At 34.8% G+C, this 24,334-nt stretch overlaps 1 protein-coding gene across 5 annotated transcripts in view; it reads right to left on the minus strand.

Moving 5' to 3' along the window:
• Positions 1-542: 542 nt before the first annotated feature.
• LOC129745322 (polypeptide N-acetylgalactosaminyltransferase 5) overlaps positions 543-24,334 on the minus strand; it is a 361,703-nt gene continuing 337,911 nt past the window's right edge. For all 5 annotated transcript variants that reach the window (XM_055738319.1, XM_055738318.1, XM_055738323.1 and 2 more), the window contains exons 9-11: positions 11,637-11,776; positions 11,280-11,513; positions 543-1,394 (exon numbers count right to left, since the gene is read on the minus strand). In XM_055738319.1, the coding sequence (XP_055594294.1) occupies positions 1,212-1,394; positions 11,280-11,513; positions 11,637-11,776 (557 nt within the window). In that variant the 3' untranslated portion in view covers positions 543-1,211. The remainder of the gene's footprint in view (positions 1,395-11,279; positions 11,514-11,636; positions 11,777-24,334) is intronic.

Raw genomic sequence — 24,334 nt, forward strand, 5'->3', positions numbered from 1 at the left:
TAATTTCAACACCCAATGTTTCCCGTTGATCTTCCGTGTGGTACTTTTCTCATTATCACCCTCTATAGAGGAAAGTTGGTGCCTGTGTTCGATTTTCACTTTTGCTGCCATGCAACCTCGACTTTCCCGGTATGGCAGCAGCTGGTTATGGTGTTTGTGTTTGAGCTGTGTTGTTTCCGGTTCCTTTAGTTGTTGTAAGGAACGCTTTTCCGCTACCAGGGCTAATTGGCAAAAGTTTGCAGTTTTTTTTTATGTTGGTTTGTTCCATCGTTTCAATTTCATCGAAGCCAATAAAATCTTACCAACTTTCTTCAAATCTGCTTAAATTAATTATTATTGCCAACGGATTCAATGTTTGCTGTTAACTAGTAAATTTTCAAATCAAAACTGTGTATCAAATAAAAAAAATAAAAACAAATCATAACGGAAAGATGACTGAATTTTCCAGCTTCATAATTTGGACGACGGCGGCATCATATAGCGGCAATTTTGTTCTCCAGAAACGACAGTTTGTCGCCAAGTTTTGACCCCCCCCCCCCCCCCCCCCCCAAAACTTCAGAAACACAACAGCACTTCGGGTCACGTTCTTACGCGTTAAACTTGGTTCATTGAAACGCACAACACATTCGTTTGGTTCGCATCCTGCAACTTGCTTGCGCGGTCAAACTCACGTTTTCTTTTGCTAATTGATTCTCGCGGCAGAGCGGTCTTGTTCATGTTGGATAATGAGAAAATAAACAGGGAGGACACGTTTTCCTTCATTCAGTCAGTAGTTAATGTTTCTATATATCAACCAATAAAAATCTTCACATTTGTCGGAGTCTCTAAAAACTAATCTACATTACAAATAAGGCGACTAAAAACGGAAGGGTCCTCGAGCTCGGCCGAAATTGGTTCCCGGTTCTGTAGCTAAATTTTTGTGCTCATCTACCAACATCCGCGTGGAAAGCGCACCAAACCAAAGTTTGGTCTCCGTTGTGCAATATATGGACAGTCCTTATTTCTCAAATTGTTGTTTGATCTTTTTTTTTGTTTTTGGGAAAACTGGAAAATGGGTACTTGAAATTGGCTTCTTGGGGGGAGGGCGGGGACGACGCGTCGATGACAGGGAATCACATTGTGGCACGGATTTCTTTTTCTTTTAGTTCTTTTCCTTAATTCCGGTTCCCCTCGGAACGGCGGCTGGACCTTGCTGCAGCAGGATGTTGATTTTATCTGCTTTCGTCCTCGATCCGGTTGTCGGCTCCGTGCTGGGCTTGCCACTTGAATTTGGACTGCATCAACCACTTCTGTCCCAGGGAGTAGTTGCAGGGCCGCAGAAGGGGCGTCGCGGCATCCTCGCGGCTCGCCCGCGTTAAACAGTTGCCACTGTTGACGTGTTTGATAGTCTTTTCCTGGAAGAAGATAAGGGGTATTAGAAATTATGTTTCTTAGCTCATTGGCATTTCTTTAAGGCTTATACTAAGCTTTCCAGATTGTCTGGTTTTATTCGGGTTTGCCCGGATATTCAATACGAAATTTGGGAACAGTCCAGCCCGGCACGGTTGCCCGGATTTCATCAAAAATGCCCGGATTTTGCCCGGATTATTCACTTTATTTGGCCAATCAAACAAAAAAAAACAAACACCTCCTAAACGAAATTTTTTGAGCAAAATTAATAAAAATTATCATTGAAGGTTTTTTGAAAGCCTAAAATACGATTCAAAATATGTAGATAAGTTTTAATGAAAAAAAATTGTTTCAATTTTTTTTCTTGATTTTTGTTGTGTAATTTCTGGGTTTTGAGAAAATTTGTCCGGATATTGCTCGGATTTATGGTGATCACTTTTGAAATCAAATGCCTGGATTTTGCCAAGTTTTTATATTAAATTGCCCGGTTTGTCCGGCCCGGATACGTGCTGGAAAAATTCTGGCAACTTAACTCATACTAATTGATTACACATTTAAAAAGTTATTGAACGAATTTTTAATTTATGATACGAAATTCAGTTCAATTATATACAGCTACCATTTTCATAAGGGATGAATGGAGTTTTTAACTCTCTAACAAGACCTATGCATTTTAGTGGCTCCAGAGAGTTGTGATCGGTTTTGAGCACATTCGAGCTGTTAACGCGTAATTAAACAACTTGTTTTGTGTTCGGTGATGATATTATAAAATTATATGGTTTGAAAGTTCCGTTTATAGTTAGTTGTATCTCTACAAAATAATCGTAAGTTAAATCATGTTCGCAATCTCTCTATGATCTATCTAATTTGGCATAAACGGAGGTAAACAAGTTTGTCGCTTTGAAAAGAGGTAAAGAAAACAGTAAATTAGTGAGTATTACTCTATGATCTATAAAATTTATTGCTAACAGCTGGCCCGGTGTGGTTTGCTACACATTTCAATATCAAATGATATTTTCAGAACTTATTCAATTTTTTATTGTTTTGTTGGCATTATTTTAAATCAAATAATAACATAATTCATAAGCAATCGCTATAAAATGAGAGCTGCAGCTGGAATTTCGAATTGCAATACAAAGTTGACTTAAACTAATTTTCTGAATCTTGATCTATAAATTTGTGTTTAAGATCTGATAATTTTAATCTGTTTCTTTAAGCTCCGCCCTGAAAAAGGAGGGTTTCAAATCAATCGTACGCAAACAATCTAACTTATAAAATATGGTTGTTTTTGCTTGATATGTTCTAAAAAACTGATAAGAGAGCCCTCCCTGTCCTCCCATTCACCCCCTACTGAATCGAGGTCGTGATCTTTAATAATTATACCAATTTTTTCGTTCCCAGAAATGCTCTTATATCATATATAGTTCCATTGGTTGATAAGTTTTTAAGCTTTACAACAAAATGTATATGGAGCCCCCTCCTTTCTTCACCTCTCTACACAGTAAAGCGTAAGGGCCTATAACAATCTTAAAAACATATCTCGTAACCAAGTACCTTTCCATGCCATATTTGTATGAAACTCTCCTCCCTCTTTCCTTTCTCCCCGCTGGAAGAAGAAAGGGTTCTCAAACAATCATTAGAACATATCGCGTTCCCAAATACCCGCCCATGAAAAATTTGGTTCTATTTGCTTAATTAGTTTTTGAGTTATGTAAAAAATTATGAAAGAGGCTCCCTCCCCCTTTCTACTGGAAAAAGGGAGGGGTCTTACCTTCCCATGCCAAATTTGATTTCAATATCTTGATCAGTTTTCGAGTTATTTGAAAAATTGTAAGGTAGCCCCCCTCCCCCATGCCTTTCACCCCACTGAGAGGAGGGAGGGGCACCTTATATTCATGGAAATATTCCTCGTTCTCAAATACCACCCCATGCCAAATTTGATACCATTTGCTTGATTGGTTTTCAAGTTATGCAAAAAAAGTCTTTTATTTGAGAGGCCCCTCCCCTCTTCATGACAGAGGGAGGGGTCTCAGAACATAATAGAAACCTTCCTCGGCCTCCAATACCCCCACCTGCCAAGTTTCACGCAAATCGGTTTAGTAGTTTCCGAGTCTAGAGGGAACAGACAGGCAGATAGACAGACAGACAGACAGACAAAAATCCATTTTTATATATAGGTATATAGATCTTTTTTTAGTATACGATTTAAAAAACTTGAGATATTAATGAAAGCTGTTCAAATTGATGAAACACACAATTTTGTGGAGCATGTCAAATACACATTTCAACTAAGAAAGGGGATATATCTCAAAATAATTTGTCCGTAATTAATTTTTATCGCATTTTAGGTCCATTTACCCCTGTGTGCGTTTACTTCATGGTAGTAATTGTTCGAAAATCGGACTCCTACAATTTACTCTGTAATATTTCAGAAACTACGATATGCATTTGCTTGAAATTTTTCAGCGAGATTTTTGAAAAATTTAACTAACATGTGTGAAATTTTTAAATTGTTCTATAGGTTGCATCTAATGCGTAAAAAAGTCACATTCACCTAGGCCAGTGGTCGGCAACCTTTTGGGTGGAAAGAGCCAAAAACTTCAAATTTACAAAATTTCAGAGTTTGAAAGAGCCGCATTAAAGATTTGTTATATTGTTTAAAAAAAAATTAATTATATTAATGTTCAATGAACATTAGGTTCACGAAAATAACTTTAAACCTATTAAAGTTTTTATTTCTAACTCTTGGATTTTGCTTTTAAATCTGCTTCTGATTATCATTAAGGACATGGGTTTTCTTCTGGATTTTCATCTCTTCTAACATGGTTTGATTGTATATCAATTTAGATTCGTCGGAAAATATCGATTCAAAAAAAGTTTAAATCTTTATTAAGCTTAAATGAATACTTTGCATTTTTTGTTATAGTGATATATTTGAATACATTTAAAAAAGCAGAATATTTATAATGTTTTCGACAAAGAAAAGCTTTTAAAATAACAAAGTAAAGAGAGATAAATTTTTCTTAAAAATATTAAGCCTTTTTAAGACATTCCTCAGATTTAGCTAATCCTTTCCAAAATCAAGAAGTATAGGGTAAAATTCAACTTAAACTTATGCAGTCGATAATTTTAAACTTAAAAAATCATGAATTTTCAATATTCATGACATCAAGCGAACGTGTCTCGAGAATTTTATGCATCTGGAAAATTCAAAAATCTCATTTTATGTCACATGTAATTTATTCAGTTTTGTGCGTCCAATTGAGTGAAAAATGAAGTTTAATACATTGTTTATTATTCATCAATGCTTGCTATAGCTGCAGCTGCTCGACCAGTAAAAATATGAAATAATGAGATTTTGTTGTTTTTTAATGGCAAAATCAATTAAAGGATACTTAAAGAGTTTCAAAACAAAAATTATTAAAAAATAAATCAACGTTGCTAAACTCTTAATCGAAAATGAAAAAAAATGTGTTCGTTACTGAAATTTCTCTCAAAGTTTGTGTGCTTTTGGTAAAAATTTGCTGCAAGCATCAAACTTGGTATTTTAAATGCGCTTATAGACTCAAAGGTTTAAATTTGTTTAAATTCATACATTTTAATGTAATTGGAGGTGAAACGGTCAATCAAGTTATTGATTACAAGTATTTAACCTGTGATTAATTTTTTAAATAGATTTTCAGAATTGAATTTTTTGTTCATTCTCAATGCTGATTCGCTGTCAAACTTTGCAATTTTAAATTCTTAGATTTGGAATTTTTTATTTGAATTTCACGTTTCCTTTTACTTTTTTAACCCGTTAACTATTGAGTAAGCTTTCCAGATTTTTTTAACGTATCCAGACTGGCAAATCCAGGCATTAGGTTTCAAAGGCATTTTTAACTCAAAACCGGGTAGCAATCGGACAAATCCAGCTTAAATCCAGGAAAAGTTTAAAGCGAATTTATTACGCTAAAAGAAGTTGAAAATTTGGAGTTTCGTTAAATATGTGAATAATGCTAGAAAAAATCGGGCTTTTTCTTCGATATCTGGGCAACCGGACCGGACCTGGCATCTTCAAATCTGGGCAAGCCCCGGGTAAACCGGGCAATCTGGAATGCTAATGAGGTATCAATATTCCGATGCATTTAAATTATCATTTTCAATCCATATTATAAATATGATAGGATTTAGATGGTTTTTCCAATATTTTAATGTTTTCACGCGTCAGAGTTGAATGACAATATTTTTCGAAATTAACTCTAAAAAGATTTTCGAAATTTTATCTGAATAATTTTCTTAAAAGGTGATTGCGAGTGCTTAAAATATAAAAATGGAAGAGGGTTACCTTTTTTGATAACAAAACAGAGTCTGTCTATAAACTACTTTTTTTTGTAAACGATAAACGTCGATTCTCCTGTTTCTGTTTGATATTGCTTCAAAAATATACACTCGTTCTGTAAACAAATAATTTGGTTTAAGTTTTGATGTTTAAAAACAAAAGTTATGCCATGCATTAACGATTAGGTAATTTAAATCTAGATCTCTTTGCTGATACTTCAAGAACAGTAAAAAGCAAAAAAAATGTAAAATTAGGCTTAAAAATGCTATTTTGCCATTTGGTCGTTTCCGCTTGTTCCATCAGCGAATACAATTTCAAAATTCTCATCTGGACTTTTGAAAATCCGTGGGCCAGGTCACAATACTCAATTCACGATTTAATAAATATTTTATTCAAAAATATATTTGATATTAGCTCAGTGAACTAAAGAGCCGCAGCTTAACATCAAAAGAGCCGCATGCGGCTCGCGAGCCGCAGGTTGCCGACCTATGACCTAGGCTTACCAGAATAAAATTTCGAGGAGTGGGACATTAAGCTCAAAACACTATGAAAAAGTAGGACGTTCTTCACTCTCAAGTAAGACGCTTTATTTTGTGATTTTTATTTAAAAAAAAGTTTTTACTCAATTTTTTAATAAGATAAGATTAAGATCAAAAACGTTTTTTTCACATTTTTATGTCATTTTGTTTTTTAAATTCAATATTTTATTGTTAGTATTTATTTTTATAAAAAAGGAAGTAATTCTTGTTTTTGAGCATACTTCCCTGAAGAGTCGATTTTTTCTAGCAACTCTTCATATTTCAACAAACAGGAATAGAACTCTGAACATGAAATTTGCCTGTTGTGTATTGCAGTAAGATAATCGCTCTCACAGCGTCAATAAGGAGTTTTTCGCGTTCCTTGGTTGACTGGGTATTGATGATGTAAAAAAATCCTCTCTACATTGGCGTTGTGAGCCGAAATTGCGAAGAAATATTCAGCAATCGTCACCAGCTCGGAGTGGTGATCGAGTAAAGGATTGGATTGAAAAAATAATTTCCATTTTTCATGAGTTAGTTTGTTCCTGGATAATCATGTTGATGCGTAATGAACGAATTTCGGCGACAAAATTGGTCATACAGTTTGACATCGTTGAATTCAATACCTTTGTTGGCTAAAATTTTCACAGAGTTCTCAAGCTGCTTGAATTTGAAGCCATGTGGTTCCAGCAAAGACAGTCAATCGAAAAAGTAAACGCAACGTAAAATATTCGATAAACAAGTTCTAACCGTAAAAAAGTAGGACATTTTGGTTCCCAATTTGGACAGTAGGACAAGGGTCGAAAAAGTAGGACATGTCATACCAAAGTAGGACTTCTGGTAAGCCTACATTCACCTACCTTATATCGGCTTGAATGAGCAATTGATGTATTCATTCTCACTTCTTCGCAACGACGATGAAAAGATATCAGGTTGGCATTCATGAACTTCATGATGGTCGTGAATGTCGTTTTTTCCACACTCACTCGTTTATAAAATCATGACTGTTTCTCTCATTGACAGCTCATTCCGTTCGATCGAGTGTGAATGTGGGCAATTTTTCTCATGAAACATTTGCGGACAATCGCACGCGAGTGCGGGTAGTAAGAGCAGCAAATTTGAAATTCGTTGTTTGATTGAATGGGTTAAGGCGCGGGGGTTATTAATTCAATGTTGGAGAGTTATGGGAGTTAGAAGCAGGCTTCATTTTGCTCATCTTGATCAAAAGGAGACAGTGAACTTTTTTGCTCCGAATAATTGTGAGTTAATTTTTAATGAGCAATTTATCCTCTACTGCTGAGAGAGCGGGTACAAATTTCGTCTCTAACGAATGATCACTCTTCTACTGACAGAGCACTATTGGTGTGTGACTTTGAAAACACTTAACCAGTGCTACGTGTGATCAGTGAAATGAATTGCGATCGTTGATTTCTCAGCCAGTTACTGAGAAGCTAATGAAAATTTCTCCTAGCGAGAATGTGATCGGGTGACTGCGTGATTGAAATGCTCTTTAACAAAATATGGGCTGCTTGCATAGTACATGAAAAGTAACAGGTAGGCCATTGTTATGAATAGTTATGAAAATTTGTCAGTTTTTTATGAAATAGCAATCAAAATTATTAATTTCTCCGTCGATAGCCATTCGATTCTTTTGAAAAGGGCTGATTCTTCAGACTCATCGGAAACTATTTTTTGCATTGGATTTTCGGATCTGAACCATGAGTAATGAGCATTCAAAATCAAAAGTAATTTTCATCGTTATCACTCTTTTTTCGAGAGCAAGCAATGTAATATTTTTTTCTATCTATGTTAAACATTTGATAAATGATCTAAAATATTTCGTATTTCTGTGATGAAAAGTCAATTTGTTTGAATTTTTATCCAAATCACAAAGGAAAAAGGCCACACAAGGTAAAAATATCACTAAATTTAAGTTTTAAATCTAGAAAAAGCCCATTGCATGTTTCATTTAGCGGTGTTGAAAAGCCAAATATTGTTCGTTGCATTAAAATGCATCAGTGCATATTTTTCTCATAATTTTATTTTTGGTCAATTTTAAGAAAAATATGATTTTTTGATAAATTCCATACATTTGCCAGTTTTTTCCTCAACAATTTTTCGGGGCTTATTACCAATACGTTGAAAGAGAGCGGAATGGCCTACCTTGCATATTTCAAAGTACTTTGGGCTGCTTGATCGTTTTAAGTATGAGAAAGCATATTTCTCCCGTGCGTTTGACAAGGAGATGATAAAAACAGAGCCAAAATCAAGAGATTCGAAGAAGCCTGGTTACAAGCACTATACTGCCCCTACTTTCATAACAGTCCCATATGCTAAAACGAGAAAGCGAGAAAATCAGCTTTTTTTTTGTTTTGGAATATATATTTAAATTCTGACCACAACTTTCAGCATAAACAAAAATCGTTTAATGCAATGAGTTCAAGGTTGTCATAATAAATCGTAGGACCTAAAACTTTCGTGATTGGGCAAATGTTAAGGTTTGAACCATGTTTGCTTTTATGGGACTATTATGCGAGTATATTCGACACCTTTTTCAAATCTACTCGCATAACAGTCCCATACAGAATATGTTTTACTCACCAAGCTACTTTCTAAGACTTAGATTTGATCATTTCTGAACTTCTAAATGTAGTTTTAAAAAATAGAAACACACTTGTGGGAATATATATTGAGATTACACACTTGAGGTTGAATCTTTTCATGGTTTTTAGTTGTTTCTGATAGTTTTCCTTACAGGAAGAAATTCCTTCCTTTATTTTAGCCTGCCTTCAAAAACTACAGTGCATAATTCGACATTAAGTGAATTGAATTCTTTTTAAATGACTTAAAGCGATAAATCAAAGATTATTTCGTCAGAAGAAACATAGTAAGGTCCGTGGTATTTCACATATGGGACTGTTATGCGGGTATATTTCATATGGGACAGTCACGGGTTGATATGTTTTTTCGAAGTTTCTAGGACAAAATCTCTTCTTTTATTATTTCAAATTGAAATACAATGTTCAAAATAACGAACTGTCAGGTTAGTTGAAAAATGACGAAAATTAATATGGGACTGTTATGCGAGTAGGGGAAGTATAAAATAGTATTATTTAGTGTTGGCAATTATTATTAGTAACTTTATCCCTCTAACATCATTTTTCAAAATCTTTGCGACAGTTTTTCTCATTTAATGATCTGTGTAAGATTTTCCAAAATTTAATATTTTATAGCTGAGTCGATTTGGGGTCATTTTCGAACTTTTCAAATCCTGGGGTCTTAAAAGCTTCGTTTTGGTCCAAAATTCATCCATGTTTTTTTGCAGAATTTTTAAGTAATGTTTGCATGAGTAAATTTGAACTTTTAAGCTTATGGTTTTTGTGCCAATTTATAAATTTCTTCAAGGAAATTTTCCGCTAAACAACTTTGTCGCATATCATAACTTCGTATCTTTTTATACAAAAAAAATATTAGGTCTTTAACAGGTGTATGTCTTTTGGCATTGATAAATTCAATTGACACCATTGCTGGGTGCCTAGCGAGGTATTGCAAGACCACTTTGCATGCACTACTTCGTGGGGCCTAAGCAGTGGTGTCAATTGAATTTATGGTTTATCAATTCAAAATGACATACACCTGTTAAACAGCTAATAACTTTATCGTCTACAAACTTGCGACGTTATGACATTGAACAAAGTTGTTCAGCGAAAAATTTCCTTGAAGGAATTTATAAATTGGCACAAAAGTCATAAGCCGGCTCTGTTTCACAGAAGAAACAAAAATGATGTTGAATTTTCAGTACAATATATTCAATTTTCCAAACCTAAATAAATTAAATTTTACAAACCTAAAAGTTCCAATTTACTCATGTAAACGTTACTTAAAAATTCTGCAAAAAATCATGGATGAGTTTTGGACCAAATCGAAGCTTTTAAGTCCCCAGGGTTTCAGAAATTCAAAAAAGACCCCAAATCGACACAGTCTATTGCGACAAGCCCTTTGTTGTTAGGTTTGTTACTTGCGTTTCACGGGTAACAAAGAAAAGTTTTTTTTCCTAATTTGTAAAACTCCTTCATTCGTTCGAAGTTTGGCGCGTTTTCAATTCGTTTAGTGGTCTTTTCCTTTCTAGCTGTCGGCCCGTTCAGTGACACCCTTTCATTTGACGTTTCGCCCAAGATTCTATGAATTTTGTTATTTTATTGTAACTATTGCAGGACAATTTTACTGGTTACTAGCGATGGATACTTTTACTAGAAACTCTAATAATACAGCACTGATTTAATTAATCTCCACGATTAGAGCTTCCATCAGAAGTTTCTCCCTAGTTTTTAGAAAATTTACAATTTATAGTAACAACTTCATAGTTAATAGTGTAGCAACTAATACTAAAAAAAATATCAGTTAAATCAGTTAAACAACTTCAAATCTAATGTTTTGAATTCGTCTTGGTACATCTCCGTACCTGAAAATGAGCACATTTTCAAAGGTGATGGGAAGTATTAGAGAAACATGAGATATCAAAGAAAGAAAGAACATAAGCCGTAAATATCATAAATTTCTCGAAAAAGATACAACGGCTCACCGGCAGGAACTTGAACCCGCTATTTCCACTTCAGTACAACGACGCGTTAGCCAATTAACGAAATTCAAAATAATGTGAACTCAGAGTAGAACATATAATTTCCATTACAAAGATTATAACAAAGAAACATAAAATTTCACTGAGATCTTACATGTGTGAAAAATTCAGCTTGAAACCGGACCGAGCGACTTTTCTCGGAAAATATGACAATGTTATTTTCAATTTTCCAAAACTAATGTATTATTCAAAACTAGAACAAATAAAAGATATTAACTTGATATTATCGGAAAAGGATTAATAAGCTGCATATCGACACGTTATCGAAATAAATGGGATAATTGTCCAACATTGAAATAATTTAAATGTCATCTTAAACTTAGATGAACAGAATATTGTGATAAGTGGCAATTAAGAATTTCCTATATGCTGTGAAATCTGAGTTTTTAGCTAAAAAAAAAACTTAACATACCTCTTGATCGTACTTCCACTCCTGGTTGCCACCCATCCCGTGGCACCGGACCAGATTGACCGGACCAAGCGCGTTGGAAGCGTCCAGACAGTTATCGTCGGACATGATCTGCAGCCTTTTGGTGTAGGCGAACACCTGGTTGCCCCCGAGGCCATGACAGTAGCTGCTGCCGATCTTCTCGTTCGACTTGCGGCCCATCGTATCGAGACAGTTTTCACTTTCAGCGTTTCGAATCTGGGAATGCGAAATATTTGAAGAAAATAGATAAGTTTATTGAAGAAATATTTTTCAAACAATCCCAAATAGGGCGGATATTCGTTAAGCTTTCAAACCATTCAGTTGCAGCTGCTCACTCACCTCGCCCAGGAAGTAATAATCCAGTGGCATCTGGCTTTCGGGATAGATGTTTTCCAAATACCAGCGGAAGCTCTTGCACTTTAGCCTTTCCCGGAGGGCTCGTCGTTCGCTGACATCGCCGGCAGGTGCCTTTCGAGCTCCTGTAGAAGTTTTTTAAGTTTTTTTTTGTTACGATTTCCGGAAGGCAGAATTGGGGGGACAAGAGAAGAAAAATCACGTTATTTTCACAATGGATTTAAATAAAAATGGGTTGTAGGTACTGCTGCTGGTTGCTTAAATGGAATATTGAAAGAGGTGCGATGGGATCGGTGAAATGGGGGTGTATAAACATCATGAATACAAATACACACATACAACAACGCATAAACATATGGCGCAGAAAAAAAGGAGACAAAATACATTGACGATTGGATTATCCTGAATTGGATAAAAGGAAGCATTTTTTCGCAAAGCGATCTCTGTTAAAACAGATTTAATATGTATGTACAAATAGGGGTCGCTTTCTCAATTGCATGCAACGGAATCTGTATAACAAAATGAAGTAAAAAATTCCAAACAAAAAAAAAAAATACGGAAGCACTTATCGCTAGTGTAGAGTCTACTGATAAACTTTTTATGAACCAATCAATAGCATCAATAAAATAATGAATAAAGCGACACAGCAAACAATCGTTCAATAAACTTGATCATTGGTTGAATTCATCGAGATTCAGCTGAATCTTTAATCCACATATAAAAATAAGCAAAGCTAGAAAATAGGGTTTTTAAAATTTAAAAAGAAGAAACTTGTTATTCACATTTTTTACAAAAAAAAAGACTAAATGAGTTAAAAAATTCAACATTTGAATTGATTTGTAAGAATAAAAAAATACTAGAGATGTACCGAATAGTGGTATTCGGCGAACGGCCGAATACCGAATATTGACCATTTCAACTATTCGGCCTAACGAATATTCGGCCGAATATTCGGTCGAAAATTTTATTGAGTTTTCAGTGAAAACCCCTTAAACGATTATTGCATTGCTTTCTATTTCTTACATATTAATGCCCCTCATGTTTTTAGTCGATTATTTTCAACCAGATGATTTTATCGGATGATGTTTTACAAGATATTTTTTAAGAATGGGTTTTTCTGATTTTTAAAATGTCGCCAATAACTGATAAGACATCAGATGACTAGTCGCTTCTAGGGCGTTTATCCCCACAGAGACTGCGTTTCTGTGAAATCTGGGATAAAACATATCGAAACATGTGCCAAGATTTTTGAAATTGCTTCTTTGATCTTGAATTAAATGAAGGTCGAATTTGAGCAAGATGTCTTTAAAATAGTTGTTGAAAATATAAATAATCTTAAACATTAGACAAACCATACTTTCAACCATACGTATCCAGACGGTCAGATATTCAGAACGATTTTTGAAGAAAAAATAAAAAAAGGCAAAATTTATGTATATTTTGAAATTTTTGAAAAGTTGAACACAAAATCTAAAAAAGAGGAATTTGAGTTTTTGATTCGATTTAGCAAATAATCTGAATAAACCCGAGCAAAACTCGGGAAGTATTAAACAATATCTGGATATTCCGTCCAGTTTAACTTATCTGGATTCTTTACTGGATTTATGGGCAAGCCCGAATAAATTCAGAAAATCTGGAATAAACTATAACCAAAGTATAAAGCGATACCGTGCAGCATCTTCCTGTACGATCTACAGTGAAAGATACGCGGATACACCTTAGATGTTTTGCTGAAACCATAAGTTTTTAACGATTGTGTAGCTTTTACAACATTACATTAGCATATTTTATAAATTATCAAAAAATATTTGAAAAATTTATAAGTCTGTAGAAGATATTCGGCCTATTCGGCCTATTCGGCCGAATACTTAGCTCAACTATTCGGTGAGCCGAATATTCGGCTTAACGGTTTTTTGGCGATATTCGGTGCCGAATATTCGGCCGACCGAATATTCGGTACATCTCTAAAAAATACCAAGGGTATTCAATTTGGAATGAGAGCTCCATCTCGGGTTTGGAATGTCAGGAAAAAGTTGTCAAAATAATTTAAGAATTTTTAAATATTTTTTTTCTCTGAATAACAAATTGATTTCTTTTCATTTCTGAGTGATTTTAACTCTGGACTTTTTTTGGATACTTCAACGGTCTTCCATTTTTTTTGAATTATCTCCAAACATCTTGAGAAATCAAATTTGTTATACATAATTGGTTAAAAACATTCTGTGTTTATGAAAAATAACATCTGTAATGATCAGCCAAATTGTAGTACGTTAAATGTATCCTATCTCGGCCTCTATTGGCAAGTTTGACTAGTGTTTCTATGCTTTTAGCCTTCCTGTAATATACATTCCCCAATAATTGTGATTGCTTACTGGTCTAGAGTGCAGCAAAAATAAGTTTTGGCTCTAGTTCTGTGATTAATTTGAGATAAAAGCTTTCAAACTTTTTAACAACGCTCGTAATTGTGGCCCCTTGTTCCAAATCTTGATCGTTTCTCATTTCCTAAAATTTGCTTCTCGCAGATCGTTGCTCATGATTGTGGCCCCCTGTTCCGAATCTTGATAATTTCACAGTTCCTAAAATTGGCTTCTCGCAGAAGACACCGAAGTAGGTACACCTTTTCATACGTGCAAGCGAGATGCCACTGCATCGTCATTCTGAGCGCGTTCCGATTATTATGGAATCTCGCCCGGATGAATAATGATCCGGTCCCTTAAAACTTAGGTGAGGGACAAGTGAAATGCACATAAGCCACTTTAAATGAAAAAAAAAACTGAATTTTCACGTTTAGGTGGATATTCTAGTGTTTTTAAATATGATTTTGAGCTCAGTGCAGGCCCGTGCAAAGGACCCGCCCATGAGAGTCGAGGAGTTTTGAAATTAAAATCCAGCTGAAAATAATAACAATACCAAAAATGCACATTAAATCCGGTAAGTCATTAAAAAATATCTAAAATTATGTAATTCCACATATTGTGGTAAATATTGCATAATGAAGCACTTGAAAAACATTGAAATTTTGCTCAAAGTTGCTACTTGTAATCATTTTTGAAACTTTGCATAGATTAACTAAATTTTTTTCGCTGCCAATTGAAATATTGGGTCCTGACGAGAACGGAAGGTAGAAACTATTATTAATACTTAAAGAAGATTTTGTTTTCAGAAAACGAATATCCAATATTAAAAAAAACAAAGACAAACTTATCATAAAGTATCTCAAAAATTTAAAATAATTTACTAAGAAATGCGGCTGATATTTTTTGAAAATTTCAAAAAAATTATACAATAAAATTCGGTGAATTTATTTAAAAATACAAACAAAATATGAAAATCAAAGAGATAAGTTTTCTAGAATTAATTTTTTTCAATAAAAACTTGTTACGAAAATTTGTTCATAAAATTCAATTGATAACTAAAGAAAACAGCATTTTGGTGCTTATGTTAATTTGGTAGATTTCGAATTTCCTGAAATTTCCTGAACTCGAATCTTTACACAGATATTGTCTATCGCCTCTAGGTTTGGTGATATAGAGTTAATAAGTTTTAAAAATGAATCGGTGTTGAGTGAAATCAATCATTAATAACTGATTAAAACATTAAACATTAAACATTGTTTAATATACACCACTTGATCATGATGATAATGAAAGGTTGAAACAAATATCAATTTCTTCTTTTGTACCCGCCCCCCCCCTCCCTCCGAAATTTCCAAAAAACTTGAAGGAAGGAAGAGTAAATAAAGTTGGAAGTATTTTAGTAAATTTCGAAAAAATAATTCAAAAATCCGAAGGATTACAAGACCAAAAAACAAATTATAAAATATGAGAATTATTTCACCTTTGTATTCTTAATACTATTGAATTTTTCGATAAAAATTACTTGATTTATAGGTTTTATGCAATGATACAGTATGAAATTTGGTAGCAAAAAGCTATCGTGCAATTTGTACCAATTTATTTGTCCCCCCTTCTTCCGTTGTTGACAAAAGAAGGGTTCGAAATTTGTTCCGGCCTCATTTAAAAAAAAATAAATTCTACAGTTTTTAAAAATTGGAAAGATTCATAACAATTATTGCTAAAATTACTAAAAAAAAGTTTTTAAGAAAGCTTTTATTTAATAAAACAAATTTATTAAAGCCTGTAAAATACTTCAATTTTTGCCTTTAAAAACATCTTAAATTTAATTTTGGTTGAAACTTTCTTAAATATTCGTTGAAATTCTCTCATTTAACAGAATAGGAAAAAGTAAAGAAATACAAAACTTGTCTATCTTTTTTTGCAGCAGTCAAAATAGCTTGCGGTCTTGGAAAAAGTTGAATGAAAACCTTTATTAATTTTTTTTGTAATGTTTTACAGTTTTGGTAAAAAGTTCAGAATTTTCTTGAATGATTTTTATATATTTTTAAAAGTTATTTAAAAAAAGGAAGGAGATTAAACTGACCAAGTGTTGCACGATCCAATATTTTCTCTGGTTATGTAAAGAACGTAATTTTTTTTCCCAAATCATTGTGTTAAAATTGTCCAATAAACGTGTCGTAAAGAAAATCGGTAAGAAAAATGTTTTGTTCTGATGCAAAACCTTTTTTGCCGTAGAAGGAATCTTAAGGTTTTGTTTAACAATTAGCACAAAAATCGCGTGAAAAAAAACAAGAAAAATGAAAACTATCGTTAGATGCAAATTTATAGTAGAAAATTTCGTAAGAAACCTCATTTCACCATTAAACATCCCAATTAACATGATTCAGTATAATTTTTGAAAAAAAATTGAAAAACAGCTGAAATATTGAAAATATAAGTTATTCCGTGCAACAATGGGTAAGATTTTAATTTAATGATTAATGGCATTTCGGTGAAGTATACATTCTAACAGGAAGAATTTCAAATGAAAGTAATGAAAATTATAGACGGATAGATTAGATTAGGAAGCATGAAAGGTGTTGAAAATGAGCCAAGAGCGTGATTAGAGAAATTCCAATTGTCATGAGGGAAATATTTATTCTGCTGAAGATAAAGCACATACAAGGCGTTCAATGGTAGAATGAAAAACGTTTTAATATTTATTTTTGAATTCTTTAAGATAATAGAGGTTTAAAATAAATCTCGAATTTTATAATGTTGCATTTCACAGCTTTAATCAGAGTTGTTTTTTTTCGAAAAGTTGATTAACTCTTCCGCAATGTTTGAACGTGATTTATCAACTTTTTTTTTTAAGATATGTTCCACAAAACTACGCAGACATAATCGTTATTAGTAGGCAATATACTTAAATCATCTTCTGTCACTTAGCACGATTAAAATGGTCTGTTTTGATCGGGAAGGCACACAATTATATAAAATCGGTTTACAGGGCCCTCCAAGAAAAATTGCCCAGGACCCCCCGATGCTTTAACACTAAACATACCGACACTTTGTATATACCTATTCATACCGCGAGCGGTCAAATGACGGTTTTCACTGTTTTCGCTAAAACTTTCTTGTTTCTCAACCGATTTCTTTAAAGTTTATAGTTTTGAAAAGCCTATAACGTGACTCAAATATGTTTCTCAGACAGTTTTCAGCTACAATCAATAATTTCAAAGTTATTTAAAGTCACAAAAATTAGTTTATGAAAACAACATGCTTCAGGAAAATTGCTATAAATCAGTTATTTAGTGCTCGAAAAAAAAATCACTTAGTGCCTGAGAAAGCTGAAGTTAGAAGCTATATGCTGCACATACGGAAATTTTTATCAAATTTTTTTTAAGATCAAAAAATGTGAAAAAGTTGTGTAAAACCTGTACTTTCCAATCAATCAACCGCCAAAGCTGTTCCTGTTACAGTAGAAAAATTTCAAAAAATGAATTGGAAAGTTGACGTGATTTGTCACATTTTGGCATCTTTAGATTTTGTAAAATACGAAATACATAATTTATGACGAATTTTCAAAGGTAGTTGTTTTTCGAACATTTCATCAATTCGGATTTTTGATACAGTTCCTACACCTAAATTCAGCTTTGCACTGGATTTTGAGTATGTTATCGTAAGCTTTAGGCGATAAAACTATATGCAAAAGAAAGAAAATTTCATACCGGTTCTAGTGACGTAACTACATTGGCGGAGCGGAGCGATGCTTGACAAAAATATAATAAATATATTTCTGAAAGTAAAACCAGAAAATTTGAGCGAATGCTCGTTTGTTTTTACGTTTCCTTTCACCCGTCTTTTTTTTTATTTTATTTTTTTTATTTTTTATTTTTTTTTTTAAGGTTTAAAACATTTTTATTAAAACTAAGAAATCACCAGTTCACACTACAAATACGTTTAAAAGATTAAAAATTTATCGTTACTATTTAACCTCACACTTAACAAATCTTCAGGTTTATCAATGGTCAACTTTAAATTTGTTCTTAGAACATTTTCTAGCCAATTCCATAATTCTTTCGAAGTGGTGCATTTTTTTATTCTGTGTTCGTTGCTGTCTTCCTGTGAGCATTCTGAGCAATTGCTATCTTGTAGGTTCCCGATGTTGTAAGCTCTTAATTTTCCTTTATTTGGAATAAGATCGTTGAAGAGCATAAACATACTCGATCGATCGGTGCTGGATATCAATTTGGAGTTGGAATTTATCCATATTTCTTTCCATTTCATATCCGGGAAACGATCCATGGGCGAAGGTTTTATCGATTTTCCATTGATGAAGTTCCAATAAATTTTGTTCGATGTATCAAGCTGAGAAATTTCCTTGATTCTCCTTGCCTCCACAATCCATTCCATTTGTGGGTGTTCAAGTAAATAAGCTTCATCATCATTTCTAATCAGATTATTGATAAACAGTGATTTCGATTTGGCTTCTGGATCAATTAAACTCAAACCACCTTCCTCGCACGGTAGGTAAAGCTGATCACGGTTTGTTTTGAACATCATTCCACGCCAAAGGTATTTTCCTATCATTGTCTTCATTTCCGCTAGATGTCGATTACTAGGGGGAATAATTTGCGCTAAATACCAAACTTTGGAAAGAACAAAAGAATTTAAGAACCATACACATTCTAAAATCTTCGTGTGCAAAATAGCTTTGAGATATTACCACCCACTGCGCCCGTCTGCCAAGCAAGAATTTGTGCTGACTTTTCAAAATTCAGAAACTACTTCACTGTTTTATTTATCATATTTTTGCTAAGCATTGCACCGCCAATGCAATTACACCACTAGAACCGGTATGAAATCAGCTTCCTTTTGCATATAGTTTTATTGCCTTAACCTTACGTTAACATACTCAAAATCCAGTGCAAAGCTGAGCTTAGGTGTAGGAATTGTCTCAAAAAATCCAAATTGATAAAAAGTTCGAAAAACAGCTACCTTTGAAAAGTCGTCATAAATTATGTATTCGTATTACACAAAATCTAAAGATGCCAAAATGTGACAAATTACGTCTCCTTTCCAATTCGCTTTTTAAATTTTATCTACTGTAACAGGAACAGCTTTGGCGGTTGATTGATTGAAAAGTACGGGTTTTACACTACTTTTTTACATTTTTTTGTGGGCATGATCTAAAAAAAAAATTGATAAAAATTTCCGTATGTGCAGCATATAGCTTCTAACTTCAGCTTTCTCATGCACAAAGCGAATTTTTTTCGAGCACTGAATAACTAATTTATAGCAATTTTCCTGAAGCATGTTTTTTCATAAAAAAATTTTTGGACTTAAAATAACTTTGAAATTATTGATTGTAGCTGAAAATTGTCTGAGAAACATATTTGAGTCACGTTATAGGCTTTTCAAAACTATAAACTTCAAAGAAATCGGTTGAGAAACAAGAAAGTTTTAGCGAAAACAGTGAAAACCGTCATTTGACCGCTCGCGGTATGAATAGGTATACCACATGCGTTATTCGAAAACCACAACACTTAGAAAAAATTTAAAATATTGGCGAAAAAAAAAATTATATAAGGCGTAATCATCCTTCAAAGTTTAAAAACCGTCATTTGACCGCCTCCGGTACGTTTAGTGTTAATTCGGCCCTGCAAAAAAGTTTTCTTTTAGATTATAACGAACGACAGAATTTCATATTTTTAAAATGAGATTTAGGAACCCGGATTTTTATTCGAAGTTTGGTTTGGAAAAAAGCGTTCTGAGAATGTCACTATTTTGGTTTTTATAGACTATTTTGTTCTCACTCAATGCAAATGAATTTCAAATATATGGAGGGAAATACTATGGCTACAATTTTGCTACAAGGCTGATGACGCATAGCGGTCGGAAGACCGAGAAAATGATTCTAGCATCCCAAACAGGGCATTCTATTTTTGTGGAAGAGATCTGGCAACAATGCCAGATTTTCCGTCTTAAGGAATAATCTACATTAAATTTTCTATCATTCGAAGAAAAAACAATAAGATTACCAGAAATTTAGAGTCACCAGATGCTATGATTTTGAAAAACCACTAAAGTGACATTGTCCGAACGAACAAATTTCAGCATTTTCCATATAAAATTTTAAATCAAAACCCGGATACCTTATTCTCATTTTAAAAATTCTGCAACAATTTTTTCGTTTGATTTAACCAAAAAGGCAACTTTTTAGGTTAGAGGCGTTTTGAAATATCAATTTTGATAAATTATGATTTGAGACACAGATTTTGTGAAGAAAATTTGCTTTGTTTGGAAAATGAGGAAAAATATCTTCTCCCACAGCTCTTCACCAAAGCTAAGCACTAAACATTGTTAATCGAATTTCCTTACTCTAAGCCGTTGCGTGAGGCAAGTAGTTAGTGTTGTGAATCGTAAACATTCACGCATTTCCCTCCCGAACCCCCAAAATTCAAACCAAAATGATAGAGCCCTGAGCTCTTGTTGATAGATCTATGCAGTAGTATTGTAGCAGAAGAGTAAAATCCATAACCATAGTCAAGGCATTGTGTCGTTTGGTCGCCCCTCCTAGGGCTAGGGAAAAAGGACCTTTGCCAGAGCTAGGTCTAACCTTCCCGACACTTCTTCCGAGCACGAAAATAGAATGGAATGAAAATACAGATAAAATATTTATCAAAAATCTCATTTGCCAACTGACGGTGGTTGTCGAGTCGATTTTTTTTGAAAAATTCTTTGCCATCTTATAACTTTATACAAATGGTAGGAAGTTCACAACTCTATCATATTGAAACAAAATTCAAAACACTTGAATTTCAATCCTTCAATGCAAAATAGCCATTTTTTTCAATTTCAGTTCAACGAAGGGCACCGCGACCTTTCTGTCCGGTGCTGAGTGATGAAGGCTCACCTAGCTGACTCCCGGTAGATTTTCGGGATTCGTTTAACGTGTTTCCTTGCTGGCTGACTGGTAGTGTGAGATGTTTTCCATCCTTTAATGTATGAAACCATATTTTTGGGGCAGGGGGGAATCAGCGAGATGTATCTACCCAAAATATAAAGGAATCACAAAGACTTCCGGGGTGATTTTTCACCATCTACTTATTTGCAGAGCGCAATGATGAGTGTTTTGCTGGAAGCTAGACGACTCAAGCGAGCTTTGGACAATATAAGTTATTTGAAAATTTTAAATATAGGATTGAATTTCGAACGAATATTAAGAGTTACATTTTTGGTAATTATTTGAATATGAACTCAAATTGTAGTGTATTTTTCCAATGATCAACAACGATAAATATACTGTGTGGCGGAATCATCCGATCGTCCGCACAAGCGAACAAAATCTTGGATCAACACACCACCAAAAATTCGATGATCATCATCCAATGATCGTTTGGCCGATCGCCCACCAACACCACTACGTGCGATGATGACGGTCGTCGGCCAGCGAACAATGCGATCACTCGATCGCAAGTGATTCCTTTGTGTATCCCAAACTCTGTAAATAGCTTTAATTATAACTTGACTTTCGACCGAACAAGTTGTGCGCGTTCGAGTTATTTAATTCGTATCCGAATATTGGGGAATATCTTATCCCACAATAAAAAATATCATTCCCCAAATTGGTAACCCCGACCGAACAAGTTTTCGAAAAGTCAAACCGCGAGTCGCGAAGTTAAACTAAACCACTTCTGTGAACCATTTAGCAAACCGCGCTTTAGTGAAAAACCCGCGAAAACAAAATGGAGAACAGTGACGCCACTAATTCTGTCGAGACAAAAGATCTCCATGTGGACGTCGAAACAATAGAATCTCCTGTGATCGCGAAAATAAACTATCCGGTTTTCGATCAAGAAGATATCGAGACCTGGTTTATATGCCTCGAAGCGGCTTTTTGTGTGAATGCGATACGGCTTGATAAACATAAATTCAATGCCGTTATCCTAGCCCTCGGTTCTCGAGCTAAGTTTGTTCATAGTGTGATAACCACGTGCAATGCTTTGGTCACCAATGACAAGTACGATCGGTTGAAAGAAGCCGTCATTTCCCACTTTCGGCCATCGGAAACACAACGTTTGACCAGCCTTTTGTCTGGAATCGTTCTTGGTGATCAAAAATCTAGTGTGCTTCTGAGTGAAATGCGCCGTCTAGGCGGCCAAGGGTGTACCGATAGTGTTTTAACTAACTTGTGGCTACGAGCCTTACCTACAACTGTGCGCTCTTTTATCGCTGCTATGCCATCGGCAACGCTCGACGAACAATCTAAAGTGGCTGACAAAATTATGGAAGCGCCACACAGTGAAGTGTCCGTAGTTCAGTGCCCCGATTCCTATTCGGTAACCCTTGAAAAGAAAATTGACGCTCTAGCTCGCCGCCTAGACGAAGCGCTCGCTGGAAATTCACTCGTTCGTGATCGTGAACAAAATCGTGGCCGATCGCGAGCCCGTTCCCAGTTTCCTCGGGAAAGAATCCCATCGCAATCGCGAGTGGCACGCCGGTGGATTTGTTGGTTTCACTACCGATACGGTGTGCACGCCCAAAAATGTGAAAAACAAAAAGGGGAGAACTCCAGTGTACCTTCCCTTTTTTTTCGACGGGAAACTTCCCGTGTACACTCGTCCCCGAGACTATCAGTGAAATATACAAAATTGCTGGGCAAAGACCCAAACCTGAAAAAAACTAAAAGTGAAATAAAAAGTGCCGAACAAGTTGTGCGCGTTCGAGTTATTTAATTCGTATCCGAATATTGGGGAATATCTTATCCCACAATAAATAATATCATTCCCCAAAACTGTATGCAACATTCAAGGAAGTGGAACCTAGCTCATGATGAGGCTAGGAAAGGCGATCGCTTAGATTATAGGCACCAAATAAATATCTTAGAAATTTATGCCAAATGTAGCAAACGTTAATACAAATTTTAAAGATTCATTGCAATAATTATAAGACCGCTGCAAAAATTGACTTTTTGCACCCGTATGTTTTTTCGATGCCTTTTGGGTCTCCAAGTATCAGTTTAAAATTTGAGATGATTTGGTTGAGCTTTAGAACATATTAGCTCCCCAGAAAGTCACATGCCAAATTTCAATAAGATCTAACTATGGGGAGGGGTTACTCAAGCCACAAGCTTGAATGGGATTTTAAGGTATTTTAATCGGGAGAAGCAAAAAATACTAATTTTTAATTATTAATCTTTTGCTTCACTGGCCTGTTGCTTTTTATGAAAGTTTTTCTTAAAGCCTAAATTGAGACAAATATTTTACCCGAAGACTGCAACACATTTGGACTTGGGGTAAAATTTACCTAGAAACAGGGGTGGAAAAGAATAACCCCAGAAACTCGATACATATTACTTTTATTTTATTTTCCGTGTATATGTAGTTTGTTGATTTGTTGCAATATTATCGAAAAATTGAAAGTATTTATTGACGACAAGGACGTGGCCGGCATCGTTATTGGAGGTCAAATAGAGAGTATCAGTTTTGTGCATAAGCTGCTCATTCCAAACAGAATTCTTGTGGTTTTCGAAATGCATCATTGTGAAAAATTTATTTATTTCTTATTTATTAACTTCAAATTTCTTCCTAATTTTCGAAACGGATTCCCAAGTTGATTTTCTGGTAGTTTCGCTTAGTTTCTATTGAAATCTAAATGTGACACAACAAATTTCAAGAACCGAATGGTGGTTGATTTTTTTTTTTGCAGAAATTATCAGCAAGCGAAACAATCTTAAAGGAGGAAGCTGCAAAACTTTAATTGAAATTTAAATTTCATTTGTGCTGCCCTGTAGCCTTTGTGTCACTCGACGCAAAAATTATTGAATTTGGATTTCCTACTTTTCTTTGGTCTGACACCTATTCAACATCAACTGGCAGCCGGCAGTCGTGTCCCGTTGAAAAGTTTTTCCCCGATTGCGATGCCATGCTATGTTCCTCCGAGGAGGTTGGGACGAAAAAAAATGCCTGCCGGGATAGTAGAGGACCCAGTTCAGCTTAGTATTAAAACGGAACAGGCACAGCAGCCGTTCCGCCAGAGCTGGCCCTTTCTTCTTCTGTCAGCAAAATAAACGAGCACGGCTGCTGCTGGTGCCTTGTAAAAGTGTGTCCAGGGACATGGTGGTGATGGCGCCGATGATGATTCCCTGAACTGGGACCAAGTCTGGTGGCCTACCGAGGGCCATTTGTGTTCCACCACAATGTTTACTCTGCTTGGCCGGGCTGCCTGCGTGAAGATATTACGGTTAGTGTTACGACAACGATATGACGACGAAGGCCTTATTTGGTGGAGAGCTTCCGTCCCGATAGACAGACTGTCTGTCCTGCCGGATTGATACACGTG

This window comes from Uranotaenia lowii, chromosome 2 (assembly GCF_029784155.1).
Source record: "Uranotaenia lowii strain MFRU-FL chromosome 2, ASM2978415v1, whole genome shotgun sequence".
NCBI classification, from domain to species: Eukaryota; Metazoa; Arthropoda; class Insecta; order Diptera; family Culicidae; genus Uranotaenia; species Uranotaenia lowii.